Genomic DNA, 18,758 nt, shown 5'->3' with positions numbered 1-18,758 from the left:
TTTTTGTCAAAAGCTACTAGCGACAAATCTAGCGACTTTTTCTTTTGTTGGAGACTTTTCTGGTGTTTTGACTCTGACGTTACAGCACGTACGTTCTGCACTGTCGTGAACGAGCAACTGGTCAAACTGCATTGGGGCAACAGCCCCACTTTGCATTAATTGTGTAGCATCTGCTTTCATTGCCAAAGGCTTTGGCCATGCGTATTGTTGCTTTTCCAAACTCGGCTAACATTTTGAGCGTGGGGCTATCCCTATATAGCGTTCCCTTCAGCCAAACAGCTAAAACACCCACCCCGTTAGAACTATTCTATCCAGCCACTGGCCTTAAATAGTAGAATAATGATAAATCGAGGATGTTTCATGTCATGTATTTGTCCAGTATTATATTAATTTCTAAGCTACTCAATAACACTAAAGCCAAACTTATTTTCTGTTACAAAACCCCACTTTGCTAGCCCCGAATGACATATTGCTGCTATCTCCAATCATCAGCATGTGAGCATCGTCATCACAAGCATGCTAGCATACTGACGTTCGCATTATGATAAAGCAACTCTGTGAAGTCCAGCCTCCCAAAACCACAAAACTAGGCAAAAAGTGGGAGTATATTTACAACCTGCTTTTCACTGTTGTCATCTGACTGCTCATTTTTCTACCTTGTGTATCTTTAGTGATGTCATCATGTCCCCTGATCTAAGCACATAACCAGGGTTGCTGTGCTGCAGCTGTGCCTGACCCCTGACCTCCCTGATGAAGAGGCGCAAGAGAAGAATGAATTTCTCGTTCAAGGGTCAAGGGTGTATCACTACAAACATTGTTTTGTGAAAAACACAAAAAACATACCGTGAATGGACACGCAAATGTCTTAAAACGTCTTCTTTGCTATGGCTCAATGAGACACATGTTTTATATTAAAAGTTCACACCCGGACTGCATTTCAGTGGAACTGTCTCAGCTTGAGTTACTTTCCTGCTTTTTTCCCCCTGTGGTCCGGATTTTGATCTCGTCTGTTTCCATTCTTGTGTGTGCACGTACATGCGCTGTATTGTATGTATTTGCGCTGTTTGATGAATCTCTTCCTGTGTCGAAGTCATTTTTGAAGATCCAAAGCCAAAACTGCACTTATCAGAGCATTCCACAGAGCCGCTGCATGTGTGTTTGTTTGTGCGTGTGCATGGGTGTGCCCACTCGCATGGTGATGCATATTTCTGTGCATAATTTACAGCATGTGTGCATGTCCCATCTGTTTGATATGTGTGTATGTAGCTTTGGTTTGAGTGTGAGGGGGACTGTTCCTCAGAAATTTGTCTTGGCTCTTCTGCAGTTTTTTCTGAGACCCAATTTCCTCCGTCCTGTTTTCTCAAGCCCTAGCGATTGGACTTCTCACTACCATCTTACTCTCAGACATCAGCACAAACATTTTCCACCGAAATTCATTCACTGGTTATGACATAAGTTTCCCAGATGGTTGGTCTGTGTGTGTGTGTTTGTGTGTTCATGATGCACTGGGCTAACAACTCCCAGCTGCCTTGTCTGCACAGAAAGCACATCTGGAGGAAAGAAGGGGAATACATTTCAAAAAGAAACAAAGGAAAAGAGGAGTAAATGTTAGCTTATTGTAATTTTTATGTAATATCCTGTTTGTTTGTTCTTCGACGTAGCCTTTCAGATTCAGGAGCTCCACTGGACAGCATCTGGGAGAGCTGCATCCCTCCCATACAAACGCAGACAGTCATATTTGTGCATGCTGCAGATAGCATATACATGCCTCCACTTTGTTTGACTGTGTGGATTTGTACAATTGCAAGCATATGCTTTGCTTTCATGTTCTTATTGTCGTCCCAGCTTTTGTCTTTGTGCATGTTTGCACGTGACGTGAACTGAGTCGTTCCTTGTGTGTTTTCCGTGGTACGGTGAGGGAAAAGTTGCAGTGATGTTGGGAGACTCGAGCTGTTATGACTCTGGAACTGATTATACAGAAATCCCCCCTGACTGAAACGCTCTTTCAGTCCATGTGAAAGAAATAAAGAAAAAAAAATGTAAAGAGTGAGAGAGAGAGTGTGTGTGTGTGTGTGTGTGTGTGTGTCTGTGTGTGAGAGAGAGAGAGAAAGAGGGGAACCGAGAGAGAAGCAGAGGCTGATTTACTCTTATTTGGGAGGGAGGCCATTCCTGTTCTATGAGTCACACTTTAAAAGAGACCAGAACCCCCCCTCTCCATCACACGCACACGCATACACACACACTGCTACACTCCTCTCTTCTTCTCTTTTTAAGGAAAAACTCTTCCCAGGCCAAGACGAGAGAACAGCTTCAGAGAGTAATAACTCTGGCTAGCAGCTGCCCGTCTCCTCCTCTGCTTTTCTCTGGAATTGGCAAAATGCTGACTGCTGTCTCAACTCCGACCACCTCTTGATCACAGCCCACTCTACCTTCAGATGAAGTCCAATTAAAACGCATGAGGGACTAAAAAGTCAAAACTCGTGTGTATAAATACGTCACGTTTCTGCAAGTGCAGCAGCAGCAATTTCTCATGACTGATCACACTTTTATCAAATGTCCCTTAGATGTGATATTCTCAAAGACATGGACTCCAGTCTCCAGTCATTCACATCACAACCTGCCGTACTCAGTTCACTCAAATGACCCTGTACTCTCTTGAAACTGATAGCCTCCCATGTAACGGATGTGGACTTGGATGTAGAGGCATGTTCCCGACATCGCCTCCTGGCCTGGATAACACATTAGTGGCAGTGTTAGTGGTTAACGCGTCGGCAGCTGTGCAGGCCACATCAGAGCGTTCAAGCACATTGAACACTCTAACATGTGATCAGCGACTAACGATGAAAAAATATGCATTACCTTCACACAGGGCAGATGTGAGTGTCCATGCCGATATGTGTACATACATGGCATATGCTCTAACAGGGAGACCACACACTGTGTCCACCAACGCATAGGCCCGCAAACGGGCGGCTGAAGCACCTACATGCTTACAAACATCGTGAGCAGACTCATGGACAGTCTGTTAGTGTTTACATCGAGTATAAACTCCTCTCACTCTGCCTTCTAATTGCAACCAGACCACCAGACACAAGCAAGGTCCATTTGTGTGTGTGTGTGTGTGTGTGTGTGTGTGTGTGTGTGTGTGTGTGTGTGTGTGTGTGTGTGTGTGTGTGTGTGTGTGTGTGTGTGTGTGTGTGTTTATGAGTATGGGGGAGTTAAGTCTACTCTTTATCCTGTTCTATTTCAAACTGACTCACCACATGTACGAGATTAACCATGGAAACCTCCTAAACGTTCTATCTCAGGGACATTACAGCTCAGTGTCCCAGGGTTCCCCATGTGTTCTGAGGGCATCAGTTAAGTTGTCATATCTCAGTTAAGTTGTCATATCTCCTGATAATTACTACCACATTACAATCTGTTCGAGCAGTTTGAGGCATCGTCCACAATGGGCAATCTGTTCAAAACCCCAGCTGCGCTTTGGCATCCTCTTTTACTGGTTCATGGCAGTGATACTGGGGGTACAGGCGTGCGCGCGCTCACACGGGTTCCTGCGGAGCCATGGCGCCTCCAAGCGGTCAGCAGTGGACACTGGGGTGCGTCGTGCGCGTACAGGAGGAGGGATCAGAGCCTGTTTCTGGGGCTGAACCGGGACAGGAGAGCGAACGGACGGCTCTTCTGCGAAGTAAACGCGCATCCAGGGCTTTATTTCCCATTTTCTACCTCCAGTGTCTCTCTTTTTTTTTCTCGTATTTCCCTCCTGTTGAGATGAGGAGTTAATCAACAGAGGATCAGCAGTTCATTACGTTTTGAAGTTGTTCGAAAAAGTTCGGGTAAGCAGCACTTTTACGCACAGCAATGTGCCAATCTCTCTCTCCCTCCTTCTATCTCCTTTATTCCCCTTGTGATGTTCTGCCTGTCTTTGCCTCTGTCTCTCTGGCTCTCTGTGTCTCTCGCTCTCTGTCTCTTTGCATGTCTTCAAACTTACTCTCATCAACATAAATGAGGGTTTTTTCTCAGCAAACCAAACTGCTGCGAGAATAAACTTTGAGTCCTTCAAAACCCATAAACAAATTGCCCATGACAACAACACAACTAGAACATGGGCTCTCTCAGTTGTGCTGTTATCTCTGCATGTTTTCTTTTGCATGGTATTGACCTGTGCAGTGGTGAAAGGCTGTCGGGGACTCACACTCATTCCCCTGGTCAGGACAGAGGGAAAGGAGTGGGAACATCTGCAGGAGCGACTTCTCCGCAGCTCACAGCTGTCAGTCCGCCAGAGGGAGCCACAGCAAAGCGCGTGGCTGACTAGTCCGTCGGTTGCTGTGCACTTTGAATTTGTTAAAGTAGTCCGGGAATGGTGTGTCTGAAAGTATTGTTTTCCTTAGTTGTAAATAGATTATTATTTTTTTAAAGCTGCCAGCAGGTGTGAGGTTATTTTACTTAAAATCACATTACATTTTTGAGAATTGTCTTTTTTTTAATTATAGTTTTAAGGCAAATTGCTGGCCTTACGTTGAAAATTACATCATAAACTGTTTTTTTTCTCAAGAGGGAGAGGATTCTCTTATTTTACAGTGTAAATATACAGCAGGACATGCCGCAGTGTACATCAGTTGGCAGGTCCAGTGGTGGACACTTGCTGGTTCAGATCTGGTGGAGATTTTTGGAGTTGATGTGATGGAAAGACACTTGATCGAAGGCTTTGTTGACATAGCCAGCAGGGCTGGATTATTAATCAGACAGAGTGTGCACTGTCCCGGGCCCTGACCCGCAGGGGCCCTGAAGGCCTCATATCAAGTGTGTGTGTGTGTGTGTTAGTTGTTTGTGGTAATCTGATTAATAATTTGTTATAGAATATGCACTCTTGGGATAACAAGGCCAATAAGACAGGTCCTGCACGATTACCTGTCTTGTCAGAATTTACATAATGGATATCCCTATATCAATTTATGTTGAGCCAAATCACAAATAAGGAGCAATGTGCGGGTTAATCCATCTAAAACAGCCGGTGAACAGAGGTTGGCTGTAAGGGAAGGGAACGCCTCTGGAGGGCAGCAGACTGAGGCCTTGTGAAATCTTGTGGTTTAAAAACTAAATGTGAGTCTGACTATAGTCAATCAGCAGCCTGCTCACTGCTGCCAAATGCATCCAAAGTGTTCATTTTGTGTCATCACTCAATGTCATGTCTGTTCACATTGTCCTTGACTTGAGAGGAGGAGATGCTATGTTTAGTTAGTATAATTACTGTAATTTTTAGCCTTAGATTTATAGGATTCATTTGGCGAAACAGTGAGTTCTTCAAGTACTTAGGCTTGTGTATATTGGATCTGATTGAAGTCCCATTGGTTACGGCTGAAGTTTGGCAGCATATTTAGGCCTTTTCCGGTTTCTAGGTGAATAATCCACAATGAGGCAAATGTCAGCCTAAGGTGAGATCTATCACTTCTTCCAACTTCTGTCGTCTCCATTTCCACCATTTAACACAAGAGAGAAGAGCCATGTTCAGCCCCCTGATCCTTTCAAACCTGTTTCATAGCTCTGTGGCGGCCATTTTGTTCCCTGTGCAACCGTGAGCGGACTGTTCCTTGTACAATTAGCTTCAACTGATACCAGATGCAGAATCCAGATTTTGCAAATCACTTTGGCAATCAACTACTACTACTCACTATGTGACAAAAATCATTCAGTATGTGGAATGATAAGAAAATTCAGTAATATTAGACTACAGCCAGCAAAAATAACCAGCTTCACAATTCACAAGTTATTTCTTGATTTTGGCTTTAATTAAGTTAGTCACATAAATGTCTTTCCATTTCTGCAATTCAGTGTTTGTCCTGCATTTTTTTAATCTTTTCCATGACTTTTATTTTGATCTATTTATTGTTTTTTGAGGAATAGAGTGAGAAATCAAACAGATTGTTTGCTCAGTTGTGTGTCGTCTTGTGTCTTTATGCGTCAGACAGGACAAGAGGAAGATGCTGGGGTTAGAGGTCATCGCGCTCTGTCTTCTTTTGGGAGCCCTGACTCACGGCCAGCAAACAGAGTGCAGCAGTGAGTGCCATGAAACTGAACCCTTTGGTGTCAGGTTAATATGTTGACACAGTTTTAGTGACATGCCATGGAACTTTTCATCTTGCTTATTTGAGTGCATTGCAATTTTCCACGGAGGCTTTACGTGTGTTTTGTTTGCATTCCCTCCAGAGAAAAATGACTGTGCCATAGACGTGTACTTCACCATTGACACATCTGAGACCATTGCCCTGCAGGAGTCGCCCCCTGGAGCGCTGGTGGACAGCATCAAGGTTCCTTGTTTATCTGCATACTTTTCAATTAAGCCTCGACACAAGATATCCCTGTTTCATAGTGTCATCATCCTTAAATGACCAAGTGGGATGCTAAATAATGTGTTGTGCCTTCTGTTGTTGTAGCTATTCGTTGAGAAGTTTGCAGAGCGGTTGGATGATGCTGAAATCAATGGTGTTGTGCGAGTCAACTGGAAGACCGGTGGACTGCACTTCTCCCGGAAATCGGAGGTGTTCAGTCCCATCGCACCCAAGAACGATTTCATCACTGTGAGTGACACACACACACGCCAACACACACACATATAGGGCTACACGCAGGGGCGGAGCCCGACTTTGCAAAAATTCGGTGCTCAGCCAAAACTTAGGGGGAGATTTCTTTCCCCCATTTATGGCAGCTATGTACACTAGTTGTCAAGCCATTAGAGATAATAGATTACAGATTTTTTGAGTAGACCGCACAACACAAAAAATCTGTGCAATATCAATATACTATGCAATACTACAATTATTCTGTCTGTATATATATAATATTGCAACACAACAATTATTCTGTATAATATTTTAGTTATTGTGGATTTACTGTTTTATTACTTATTTACTTATTTATAATACTTGTTTTGATCCTTTTTTTTACTATGTCTCTTGTTTGCACTATCCACTATGCTGCTGTAATCCTGTACATTTCAAGGATCATCTTATTTGACCTTATCTTATCCTATTATTTATATGTCAATTTGGAAAAGCATGATAGTTGCCAAAGGAAACAAAATATCATTCTGTAGAACCGACATCATTTTGTATCTAATTGTTCTCAAGCTGTCTTCATCATTCTGAAACCACAACACAACAAATGTTGAGGAAGTTACATAACATAGGGTTTTATACTACGCTGGAGCAGAGTTCACAGAATGAATGTTTGTCTGACAAACCTGCTACTTTTGATGTTACATGTACCTAAAGGATTAAGGGCTTTTGGGAAAACATTCAGGACTGCAGACCCAAATGTGTGCAGACTTGGCGTCTTCAGTGTTTTGTTTTTTTCTAGTTTACTAGTTTTTTTTTACTAGTTTCCCTTATTAATGCCAATGAAGATCAAGACTGTGTAAATCTGCTTTGGGTGACTAAATCGCTGTGGCCTGATATCTTCAGAGGCCCTGAGGGTCTTGGGTTCCTGCACGGTTGCCTGCTTTTCCCAATTTGTAATCCAGCCTTGACAAGTCTCACTCGTTTCACGCTGTTTCCAGAACCTCAGGAAAATCAAATACCTGGGTGATGGCACCTACATCGACTGCGCCCTCGGCAACATGACGCAGCAAATGCTGAGATCACCCACATACCCCAACGCCCTCCGATTCGCTGTGGTCATCACCGACGGCCATGTAACCGGAAAACCGTGCGGGGGCATCAAAGAGGCAGCAGAGAAAGCTCGCGATAATCTCATCCACATATTTGCCGTTGCGGCATCCAACAACGTGGAAGAGACGGGGCTGAGGGAGATCGCCAACTCTCCTGCATCCGTCTACAGGAGGGAATTCATGGCTGTGGATCTGAGCCAAGGCAAAGCTGACATACATACGGACACCATTGACAGCATCATCAAGACAATGGTAACAGACAAAGACACCCACAGAGACACACAGAGAAACACGAGACACGATCCATGCGTCTTCTGCTCACACCTTGTTCCTTTTGTCTTCACAGAAACATCTGGCGTTCGTAGAGGTGAGGATACTCACACAACTAATGATCATAAAGATTCATGTTTCAGAGTGCATCAACATTGACTGTTTGTCTTCATTTCCTGTGTGACGCAGTGTTACAAAGTGACCTGTCTGGAGACAATAGGGATTGATGGTCCAAAAGGCCCCAGAGGACAAAAAGTGAGCTTCCACACACACTCGCACTTATGGGATTCGCACACGAGTCACTTTATTCTTCACACATTTTCTCCTTTGAATTCCTTGACTGCAGGGTGCCAAAGGAGACAACGGCGACCCCGGTCTTAAAGGAGACAAAGGTCGCCCAGGTGACCCCGGTATCGAAGGTCCCATCGGTCAGCCCGGTTCCAAAGTAAGACATTCAACATCCACCTATACCCGTCGTTCACTATTCGCTTACATTTGACGAAGTTGGTTTGTGTCTGTATTGTAAAAAAACAAATTGTATTTGTCCTTCCTCCTCTCTGTAGGGAGAAGCAGGTCTTTCAGGCGACAAGGTGAGGCATGCACTTCTCTTTTGTGTGGATCGAGTTCATCAATGCATAACTTAAGTCTTTAAATAAATTACTGGCTTTCTAGGTGAATGATTATAAATTCTAGTCAAATTACAGCTCATAATCTGTTATTAAATAAGCACATAATGATCGTATGTAAAATGACCGCTGGTTTTCTGTCCGCGCACAGGGAGAATTGGGAACTCAGGGGAAAAAGGTAGGATTCTTTTTCCATTTATGATTTACTATTCAACCGAATCGATTAATTATCATACATTTTGTGATGGTATGGTCTTTCTTCTCTAATTCTTTCCTCTCTTCATTGTTAGGGCGTGGCTGGCATCTCAGGACGCAATGGGACAGATGGACAGAAGGTAGCTGCTGTTTAACTTAAGGAGCAAGTTTCGTTTCACACAAGTTTCACAACACCACATGTTACTGACACATTACTGACTTACTAACACTGATTCTATTCTGAAAGTTTAAAACAGTGGCTGAATGATTTTGAAGTGAAGCTCTAGTTTTGTAATGCCGTTGTCTTCTTCTTCAAAGGGTAAATTTGGACGCATCGGAGCTCCCGGCTGCAAAGGAGACCCAGGCGACCGAGTATGACATTCAACACGATTTTGAATGATCAATACATCCATATTGTATTGCGTTATGGCCTATTTATGGTGTGTGTTTGATGCCTCATAGGGTCCTGATGGTCACCCCGGTGACGTCGGTGAACGCGGTTTGGGTGGAACTGCAGGAGATAAGGTACATGGTCTTCACTTGAACCAAAATCCATCAGCTATCCAACCTCTGTTTAAACTCTGCTTGACTGTGAGCATATGATTGTGTCCTGTTTTCAGGGAGATTCCGGTCGCCCTGGAAAAACTGGACCCTCCGGCTCGCCTGGGCAGGCTGGACCAAAGGTAAAATCGGAACACAGGGACAGGGATCACTGCTCTTTGCTGGGACAGATATTAGATCTGAGGTCATGTTACATAGGTTTGAGGAATACTGGAGGTGTAACGCTAAACTCTGGTGCTTTGTCCGCAGGGAGAGACAGGAAGTTCTGGATCACCTGGCATCCCTGGACCTAAAGGAAACATTGTAAGGCTCATCACAGACAGACAGAAATGCATTCACGCACATATAGCTTCATGTACTGTAGCTCACCTCTGTGTTGTTTTTCTTAGGGAACCCCTGGAAGTGCGGGACTCACAGGAGAGTCTGTAAGAACGTCCGATTCACCTTCATCATGCTCCACTTCATCGTTAGCCGGCATTGGTCATGCATTGATTTTGTCATTGTTCTTGCGTTCTAGGGGAGAAGAGGAGACTATGGGCCAAAGGGTGCTCAAGGGTCAGATGGCATCAAGGGAGACAAGGTACAATTCTTTGTAAACAACTGCGCATGTGTGAAATATTTGTGAAACATATGAACTTTTTGCATCGGCTCTAATAATTTCTTTCATTGAGATACAATACTCCACCACTTGGGGGCTCAATGCAGATTTTATGTTTCAGGGTGAAATGGGTCCCGAGGGCTTGAGAGGACTTGCAGGTGAATCAGGAAACAAAGGAACAAAGGTTAGAAGAGCCATGCTATCTGTATGATTTGTATATGTTCATATGAACACCGTACACAACTCTTTAATCTATCCACTATTGTCGCACCTGTCATCAACTTTCTCTCTGAACAGGGAGACAGTGGCCTGCCAGGCCCCAGGGGACCACCGGGGATATCAGGAGAGGGTGGGAAAAATGTAGGTTACGGGTCTCAATTTGGCATCATGTGAAAAAGATACTTCATCTACTTTACATTAACACGGTTTGTACGATAGGGTACCAGAGGTGACCCTGGTGATGCTGGACCGCGAGGAGAACCTGGACAGATTGGACCAAAGGTATGCATCTCTGTGTATGTGTAAGTGTGTTAGCGTCTTCCTCTGACTGTTTTCAGCCGTAGTTTGTCTTGACTGTTTGGTTTGGTTCTATTCAGGGAGACCTTGGAAGACCTGGCTTCAGCTACCCTGGGCCAAGAGGAAAATCGGTAACGTACACACGCACTTCGTCTCAGTACATTTGCTTGCCGGAGTGACACACTCGGCTGACAAAGCATTCCTCCGCTGCTGTACAGGGTGAGAGAGGAGAGAACGGCAATCGCGGACCTCGCGGCAGCAGAGGAGACTGTGGTCAAAAGGGTGACCCAGGAACGAAAGGAACTCCGGGAGAGGGAGTGAGTAACTCCTTGTAGTTGGATGTATTTTGTTAATGGAGCGAAAAGGGCAAGTACACAATGCTAATTTTTCTCCTCACAACAGGGTGAGCCAGGATCTCAGGGTGAGCCAGGCCTAAGAGGGTCAAGAGGAGATGGTGGGCGTGGTGTAAGTATACATAAAGCGCACTGTAAACCAGATAAACCCACATACAGGGGCCTTTCAACTCACCAATATAGGGCATTGCGTCCAGCTAGGAAATGCCAACCTAAGCTGATGTTTTCAAATGTTTACTTGTTACAGATTAGCGTTATCCGCTAGCAATCCCAAACTGTAACTGAATGTGTTCCCTTTCTCTACAGGGAGATCCTGGCCCTGAGGGAGATCCCGGCCTTACTGTAAGAACATTTCATCAAACCACTCTTTTATCACTGGCGCATCCAGAGATATACATGCCGGATATAATGATATAATGTTTCTTCCTGCAGGAATGTGATGTTATGAACTACATCAGGGAAACGTGTGGCTGCTGTGGTGAGTTTAGCTGCTGTGTTTCTGTTCCTGATCTGAACATGCTCTGATAAGCTGTCCGGTTATCACAGTTTGTGGATTTGTCTGCAGACTGTGAGAAACGCTGCGGAGCCCTGGACATTGTGTTCGTGATCGACAGCTCAGAGTCAGTGGGTCTGACCAATTTCACCCTGGAGAAGAACTTTGTCATCAACACCATCAACAGATTGGGATCCCTTGCCAAAGACCCCAAGTCAGACACAGGTAGACATGCATTTGTTTACGCTCATGTGGTTCTTAAATGACTTCAGGATTTGTGCATTGACAAAAAAAACTTCCTAAGATGGCTGCCAACTTAATGTAAACACAGTTGCATGTTTTCCCAGGCACAAGAGTGGGAGTTGTTCAGTACAGTCACAGTGGAACCTTCCAGGCCATCCGACTCGACGACCCAAAGATTGATTCACTGTCTGCTTTCAAGGTCTGAAACACAAACACATGTGCAAACTGCTTTGAAGTTTATTTTTGTTATGTAGCACAGACTGTTCTTTTGTGTTTATTGTCCAGATGTGTCTTAATTAATCAGGGCGGATGTACTGTCAGATCAGATGTGCTGTCTGCACACAGATGAGAGTGATCACAGTTATTATTATTTACCAATACATATAATCTGGAATGCAATAGATGGTAGACCCACCTTAAAAAAATGGTGATATATTTTTTGACATTGTCCAAAATCCTGTGAAAAGACTAAGATCAACAATAAATTGACAATACTAAAAAGTCTTGCCAGTATAGTCAAATCCGAATAAAGCTCATTCCTCTGTGGCATCAACCTTTATTGTTATCTAAAAAACATCACTGAGTCAAACTATTTTACTGGGTGACATGTTCCTTCATGATCATGAACATGGGCACTATTATTTCTTTTAACTCAATCCACAGCTGAAAATAGTCCCCATCAAATGCAGTATTCACTCCTGTTTGAGATACATTTTCTGAAAACTACAGTGTCCAGTAGTTTCACAAAATGTCTTAGCCTTTTTTTTAAATAAAACCATACTTGTAATCTGTTTTAAGGTTTACATCTTCATTAGGAACCGGTCGGCTTTGAGCTGATTATAGTATGGTAGAGAGTATTTAGAAACACTGTTCACATTGGTGGTGTAGGTCTTTTATGGGAATTACTGACAGTACAACACCAGACTTTCCCCTTACTAATTACACAAGTGTGTGTTTGTAAAACACAATCACGTTTTTTAGAGTAGTAAAATCTCTATCATTTGAATTTTGTCATATATACTATTTACATTTTTCTGCTAACACTGTATTTTGAGCCGATTTTCTTAGGTTTACTGACCTGACTCATACCACAAGGCGGCCATTTTGAACATTCAATAAAGGGAAACTCTACCTGGAAGCACGAACAGCTAGCCGCCAAGCTATAACTATGCTATTGCTAACACGCTAACCATTCTACCTTATCATTTGTGTCTTTATGGATACCAGTGACTAATGCAATTACTGCTGGACAGAGCATACAAACACTAATTATAGATTCCCTATGAAAAGCAAATAAATGGATTACAACTATATTGGAGATATTTATTGTTAGCTGTCAATTTCAAGATAGCTCCTGATACATGCTAGTACTGAACTATATGCTGATTTTACTTAAGTGCATTCCACAACCATGGCTGCGATCTTTTGCCACCGAACTGGGACCATGTCTTCAAAATGGTATTCCATCATGTTTACATGGTGTAACTAATGATGGAAGCTTTGCCTCTGTGTCCGCACCCAGTAGTGATGTCACATCACTGTACGTACACATCTCTCACATTCTCACTTCTCCACTATTCAGGATGCAGTGAAGCGCTTGGAGTGGATCGCCGGAGGAACGTGGACTCCATCCGCTCTCAAGTACGCCTGGGACAACCTGATCAGGGACAGCCGCAGGGCCAAAGCCAACGTCACTGTAGTTGTCATCACAGACGGACGCTTCGACCCCAGAGACGACGACTCGCTGCTCACCTACCTCTGCAGGTGCCTGGCACTGGGGCTTGTATTTGGTCATTTAGAATTAGCATTTGTGTAGATGAAAAATGATCTATCTCAATGCTTGTGTTTGTATGAACAGTCATCCCGGCGTCGACGTGAGTGCTATTGGTATCGGAGACATGTTCGACCAGATTGAGGAGAACGAGAGTCTGAAGAGCATCGCCTGCCAGAAGGATGGCAGGGTGCTGGGTATGAAGCGCTTTGCAGACCTGGTGGCGGAGGAGTTCATCGACAAGATTGAAACCGTGCTCTGCCCAGGTACACTCATTGTGGAAGGAAACATGATGTACAGTACGTTCATCTAGCGGATTATAAAGCTGTTTCGCTCTGTACTTTTTCTCTGATATTCTGTCTTTATCTTGGCTTTAGATCCCATCGTCATATGCCCTGATCTCCCTTGTAAATCAGGTAAGATTTTAGATTATTGTGTATCACTTAGTGTCTCCTCTTCAAAGATTTTCTGCATTTAGGCCAGAGTAACCAGCATTATTAAGGCGTCAACATGCTTAAAACGAAGTGCTTGTCAAAAAATGTTGTATCTTTCCGAAACCGACAATTTCTTCTGTTTTTATTCTTTACACAACTTCTGTCGTCACTTTTCGTGTGTAGAATACCATGAATGAATTTGAGGAGAGACTGTCTGAAAGTGTGTACTGATATCCCCATTATTACGATTCATCACGCCCTGCACCTCTCTATGACAGTAGGCTTTTTGCCTCGCCTTTAGGTGTGGTCATTCAGAACAGAAGTAAATATTTGGGCCTTCAGATGTGTCCGGACAACGCTTTGGTACCTACTAGTTTGTTTGAAGCATACTGACGCCTTTAAGCTATGTCAAGGATTAGACAAGTTGTGTCTTTTACACGTCATTTCGCCTCCTTTGCTATGATGCGATGAATTAATGTTGCTGTAAAGCCAACAAACAAGACCAAACTTTCGCAAATGAGTGCAACTTGGTGTCGCTCCGGCATCTCTGTTGGCTGTGTTGATGCGTCGTGTCTGTGGGACTCCGCCCACGATGTTATTCCGCCCACTTGTTTCAGGAGGGCACGTCACAGCGGGGCAAGCCCCTCCCCCCTGGAAGCCGATGGCCGAGGAACGCAGCCCCTCATTGGTCGCCACCTCTTTGGAGGGTATGACCAGCCTGCTGAACACCCTGAGTGAGCAGCAGTACGGGGTTGGCGTTGCAACCATGGCGTACACAGCCCAGAGAGCCAAACTTGCCAAGGGAGAGGACAGGCAGAAGTGGACCCAGCTGTTCATCAAGTCCTTCAAATATGTCTATGGAGACATTATGGGAGACCCAGAGAAAGCCTTAGGACTCTGCTAATGCTAATATGCTAGAACTGCTACCTCGCCATTATGGTCGCCAATAGCTAATAAGCGTACTGCTGGACATAGAATAGAATTTATCAAAACTGTGGGCATTTTCTAACTCTAGTGCAATATGGGCTGTATGCAAAAGGCTTGAATGATATGATGCTGGCCCTGTCCTAACATTTCAGAGCAGCCTTATGTACAGTTATATGATGGGCCAAAATTCTAAATGTGATAGTCCCTCTCCTCATAGAATATCTCTGAATCAATGTACATGGAGCTGTCTTTCTGAAAAGTGTGTCTGTTAGAAATATGATACATATCATTTCTTCTACTTTTGTGGAGGAACTTTTTCCATTCTCATGGAAAGCGGATGTCACTTGTTGGAAGCAGATTGGTCTGTAGAGCCATTCATGTTACTCCTGCATAGTGAACAGTAGCTCTTTGATGAAGCCTCATTTCCACTGTGAATCACGAGCTCACTGAATCACTCTGATGGCTTTCTTTTTTTTTTTTGCTGTTTTGCACACACCCATGGTTACGGCCTTTACTTTTTTTCTTGTGCTCTGTGAATGAGTCATCTTGGTGAAAAGGCCATGACATGTGGAAACGATCTGGTTTTATACACAGTTTACTGTATATGAGTCAGAAGTTGGTGTATGTGGATGTTTGGTTAATGGACTGACAATGAAGGAACTATTGTATGTTATGCCCTTGATTGGTGCATGTTTTCTTTTTGCATGTGGCTTGGCTTGTAAAGTAGGATGACAAAGACCAGCTTTAACCAAATGTCATGGTATCATGTTAGCTCTGTGATGGAAACTTACTGATGTGAACTATGTTGTTTTGTATAACATGTATTCATGTTTTATATTGCCATCTCAAGAGAATAAACTCATAGAGCAAACTAAAAAAAGTGTTTTCTTGATGAGGCCACACTACTGATATGAGAAGGTTTAGATGCAATCAGACAGCTAGACTGCAACTAGCATGGATGAAATAAGCCTACACTACAGTATGTTAAAGCATTCTGTTTTGCTGGCTTTGACTCCTGCGCATCTGTGTTCCAGCTGTAGCTCACTGAACACCGTGTCTAATATAAAACTTTATATATATGTGTGTGTGTGTGTGTCTGTTCCAGAGCCTGCAGTGGCTAGCTGTGTTCAGCGGCCAGTGGATGTGGTGTTCCTGTTGGATGGCTCTGAGAGGATGGGACTGGAGGACCACCGAAAGGCCAAAGAGTTCATCGAGAACGTGGCTCGCCGCCTCACCCTGGCCAGCGGCCAGGCAGACGAGAGGAATGCCCGCTTTGCTCTGCTGCAGTATGGCAGCCCTACAGAACAGCGGGTGGAGTTCGCTCTCACACACAATCTCACAGTGATCTCTGATTCGCTGGCCGGGGTGAAATACATGGACTCCTCTTCCGCCCTGGGCAGCGCTATCATCTATGCGGTCAACAATCTGGTGATTCCACAGGTAAAAACAAACACTTGCATGCAGCCAGTCTGTGCCATAAACATGTAAATGAATAGTTGAATTTGCTTTCTTGAGTTAGATGAGAAGACCAATAACACTCTCATGTCTCTACTGTAAATATGAAGATACCGCTAGCAGGTGATTAGCTTAGCTTGGCATATAGACTGTAAACAAGTACACGTAGTATTTGTTTAATCACCTGGGACAACCTGATATATAAAAACTGAAGTGTAAAAACAACACGTTGTGGTTTTACAGGGGTTTTGTGTGGGACTATTTCTTGGGCAGATGCAGTGATTTGGTGACCCCAGGAGGTCACTGCCACCAGCCAAGAATTAGTCCGGCATGTAACCCCACGGAAAACCACAAATTGTCATTTCTACACTATGGATGAAACGAATGCGATATATAACATTTTAATTAGTTTATTAGTGGATGTTTTACCTTGGAACACAGTCAGGTTAGCTGTATCCCCGTTTGCACTCTGTATGCTAAGCTAAGCTAATGGCCTGCTGCCTGTAGATAAATATTTACTGTACAGACATGAGAGCGGTATCAATCTTCTCATCTCGTCTCTTGGCAAGAGAGCAAATAAGCATATATCCCAGAATGCCGAACTAATCGTTCAAATAGCGTTACGGAGGGAGGTTCGCTTAGAGATTGGAATCCGTGAGAACTGCTAGCCTGGTTCTCATTCTCATTTGTTTCAAATGTGCACAAACTGAAAGAACCTTGCACCTTGTGGTGTTACTAGCTGTTTTGTCCTGCTTCCTGTCTTTACGCTAAGCTAGGCGAATTGCCTTCCAGCTCAAGCGTGCAGACATGAGAGCGGTATTGATCTGCTCATTTAACTCTTTAAAGGAGTAAAGTGTAAACCCTGAACATTGCCTGTTGTGCTTGTAGGGGGGAGCGCGCTTGGCTCGTCGCAACGCCGAGCTGGCCTTCGTGTTCGTCACTGACGGCATCACCGCGAGCGAGCAGCTGGAGGAGGGCGTGTCTGCCATGAGGCGCGCTGAAGGCGTCCCCACGGTGATCGCCATGGGGACGGACACAGACGAAGAGGTGCTGCGGAAGGTGTCGCTAGGGGACATGTCGGCCATCTTTAGAGGAGCTGACTACGCCATGCTGAACAAACCGTCGTTCTTTGAGCGCTTCGTCCGCTGGATATGCTAAGTGAGGAACTGTAACGCTCTGCACCATAGAATTAGAACCCATAGTATGAGCGAACGGCCAGCTCCTCCGGCGTACACGTAAACACACGCAGAGCCATCAACACACCTCTGTGACCATTAAACCTTACTGGATGTTAGGCACTGAGGCGGCTACATATCCCGTTGTTATGGGTGAAGATTATTTTACAAAAGCCAAAACAATCCACGTAGGACCAGCACACAAACACATAGGCATGCAATATCATTTTTAACTTGATCGTTCTATTCATTCTAAATCTATGGTCAGCACTTCCAGCCAAAGACACTCATAAGTATCCCAGAAGAGAGGTGTGTGATTATTGAATGTGTACGAAACAGTTTTGTTTGCAGTCTCTCTCTCTCTCTCTCTCTCTCTCTCTCTCTCTCTCTCTCTCTCTCTCTCTCTCTCTCTCTCTCTCTCTCTCCCACCCCCTCACAGTGTGTCTTCACAAAGTCAGTATTTACATTAAAGGTGCTAAAGTAGAAATAAAGGACAAAGCCATTTGAGTGGTTCTGGAAACCTTTTTACATTGTGTTATGCTGTAATTACTTAAATTTGTTCAGGGGATTAAAAAAAGAATGTACATGTACACTTATCTTCTCCAGGGGAAAACAAAAATCTCACATAAATGCACCACACTCAGCCACACAATAATCGCTCAAACGCACGTGCATATGTTGTAGGTAACTACACATGCATTCACAGACATGAATATACATAAACCAATCTGTATACATGAATTCCAAATAAAGCGTAATGTGGTGACCCCAACACTGTCTTTTGTCTTTCCAAGATAGAATAATGTGTGATGTGTCTTTTTATGTTTTTGATCCAAGTGCAATTTGCCATTAAATCACTGTAACCTTAGCGGGTAACCTTAACACGTCCATAACACCAACATACATTATACGATTCATCCTTTTGGATATTTATATCCACTCCATGATACAAAATATTTTTTCCTCGAATGAATTTAATTGCCTGAGAGAAATTATCTCTTTGATCCATGACATCATGGTGTTTGTGCATCTGGCTCCCTCTGCTGTACAGAGAAACAGAAAGCAGACAATTCAACAGTATTCAGACGACTCATTCATAACACAATTCTGATGATCTACACTACACTAAACATTTACTTTTACTATATTACACGTATTTGACTGTTTCAGTTATTAGTTAATTTGCAGATTCTGGTTAATAATACAAAACATCAAACATTATGTCAAATAAACTAATAAATGATGATGTATTATCAAAGCTATACAACAGTATGTGAAGTAATTCAAACTAGGCCCACCTTTGCCAGATGCAACGTTTTAGTTATGTAAACATTATCACATGATAATCCAGTAATATATCATTCTGACATGGGCCATTCTGCATGATGATCAGTCTGCGTGCAGCTGCGTTTACACTTGGTATAGTTCCTTTCACTTAAGTAAAGGAGTCAAAAAAGATGCTCGATAATAGTTAC

The 18,758-nt window shown here is 43.6% G+C and overlaps 1 protein-coding gene across 1 annotated transcript; it reads left to right on the top strand.

Moving 5' to 3' along the window:
- The first annotated feature begins 3,657 nt into the window (after window positions 1-3,657).
- col6a2 (collagen, type VI, alpha 2) lies at window positions 3,658-18,055 on the top strand. Its single transcript, XM_079173259.1, has 32 exons — window positions 3,658-3,836; window positions 5,966-6,057; window positions 6,208-6,308; window positions 6,435-6,578; window positions 7,556-7,918; window positions 8,013-8,033; window positions 8,126-8,191; window positions 8,283-8,381; window positions 8,500-8,526; window positions 8,714-8,740; window positions 8,853-8,897; window positions 9,076-9,129; window positions 9,220-9,282; window positions 9,378-9,440; window positions 9,568-9,621; window positions 9,708-9,743; window positions 9,836-9,898; window positions 10,038-10,100; window positions 10,214-10,276; window positions 10,355-10,417; window positions 10,513-10,563; window positions 10,651-10,749; window positions 10,835-10,897; window positions 11,092-11,127; window positions 11,218-11,263; window positions 11,351-11,503; window positions 11,626-11,720; window positions 13,104-13,285; window positions 13,380-13,558; window positions 13,670-13,708; window positions 15,759-16,093; window positions 16,997-18,055. Exons 2-32 carry the CDS (start codon window positions 5,982-5,984, stop codon window positions 17,264-17,266), a joined length of 3,039 nt encoding a protein of 1,012 aa, XP_079029385.1. The 5' UTR covers window positions 3,658-3,836; window positions 5,966-5,981; the 3' UTR covers window positions 17,267-18,055.
- The last annotated feature ends 703 nt before the right edge of the window (window positions 18,056-18,758 follow it).

Source organism: Pholis gunnellus (genome assembly GCF_910591455.1).
Source record: "Pholis gunnellus genome assembly, chromosome: 14".
In the NCBI taxonomy this organism is placed as follows: Eukaryota; Metazoa; Chordata; class Actinopteri; order Perciformes; family Pholidae; genus Pholis; species Pholis gunnellus.
The sequence above is the reverse complement of the archived record's forward strand: the minus strand, read 5'-3'. Positions and strand labels throughout refer to the sequence as shown.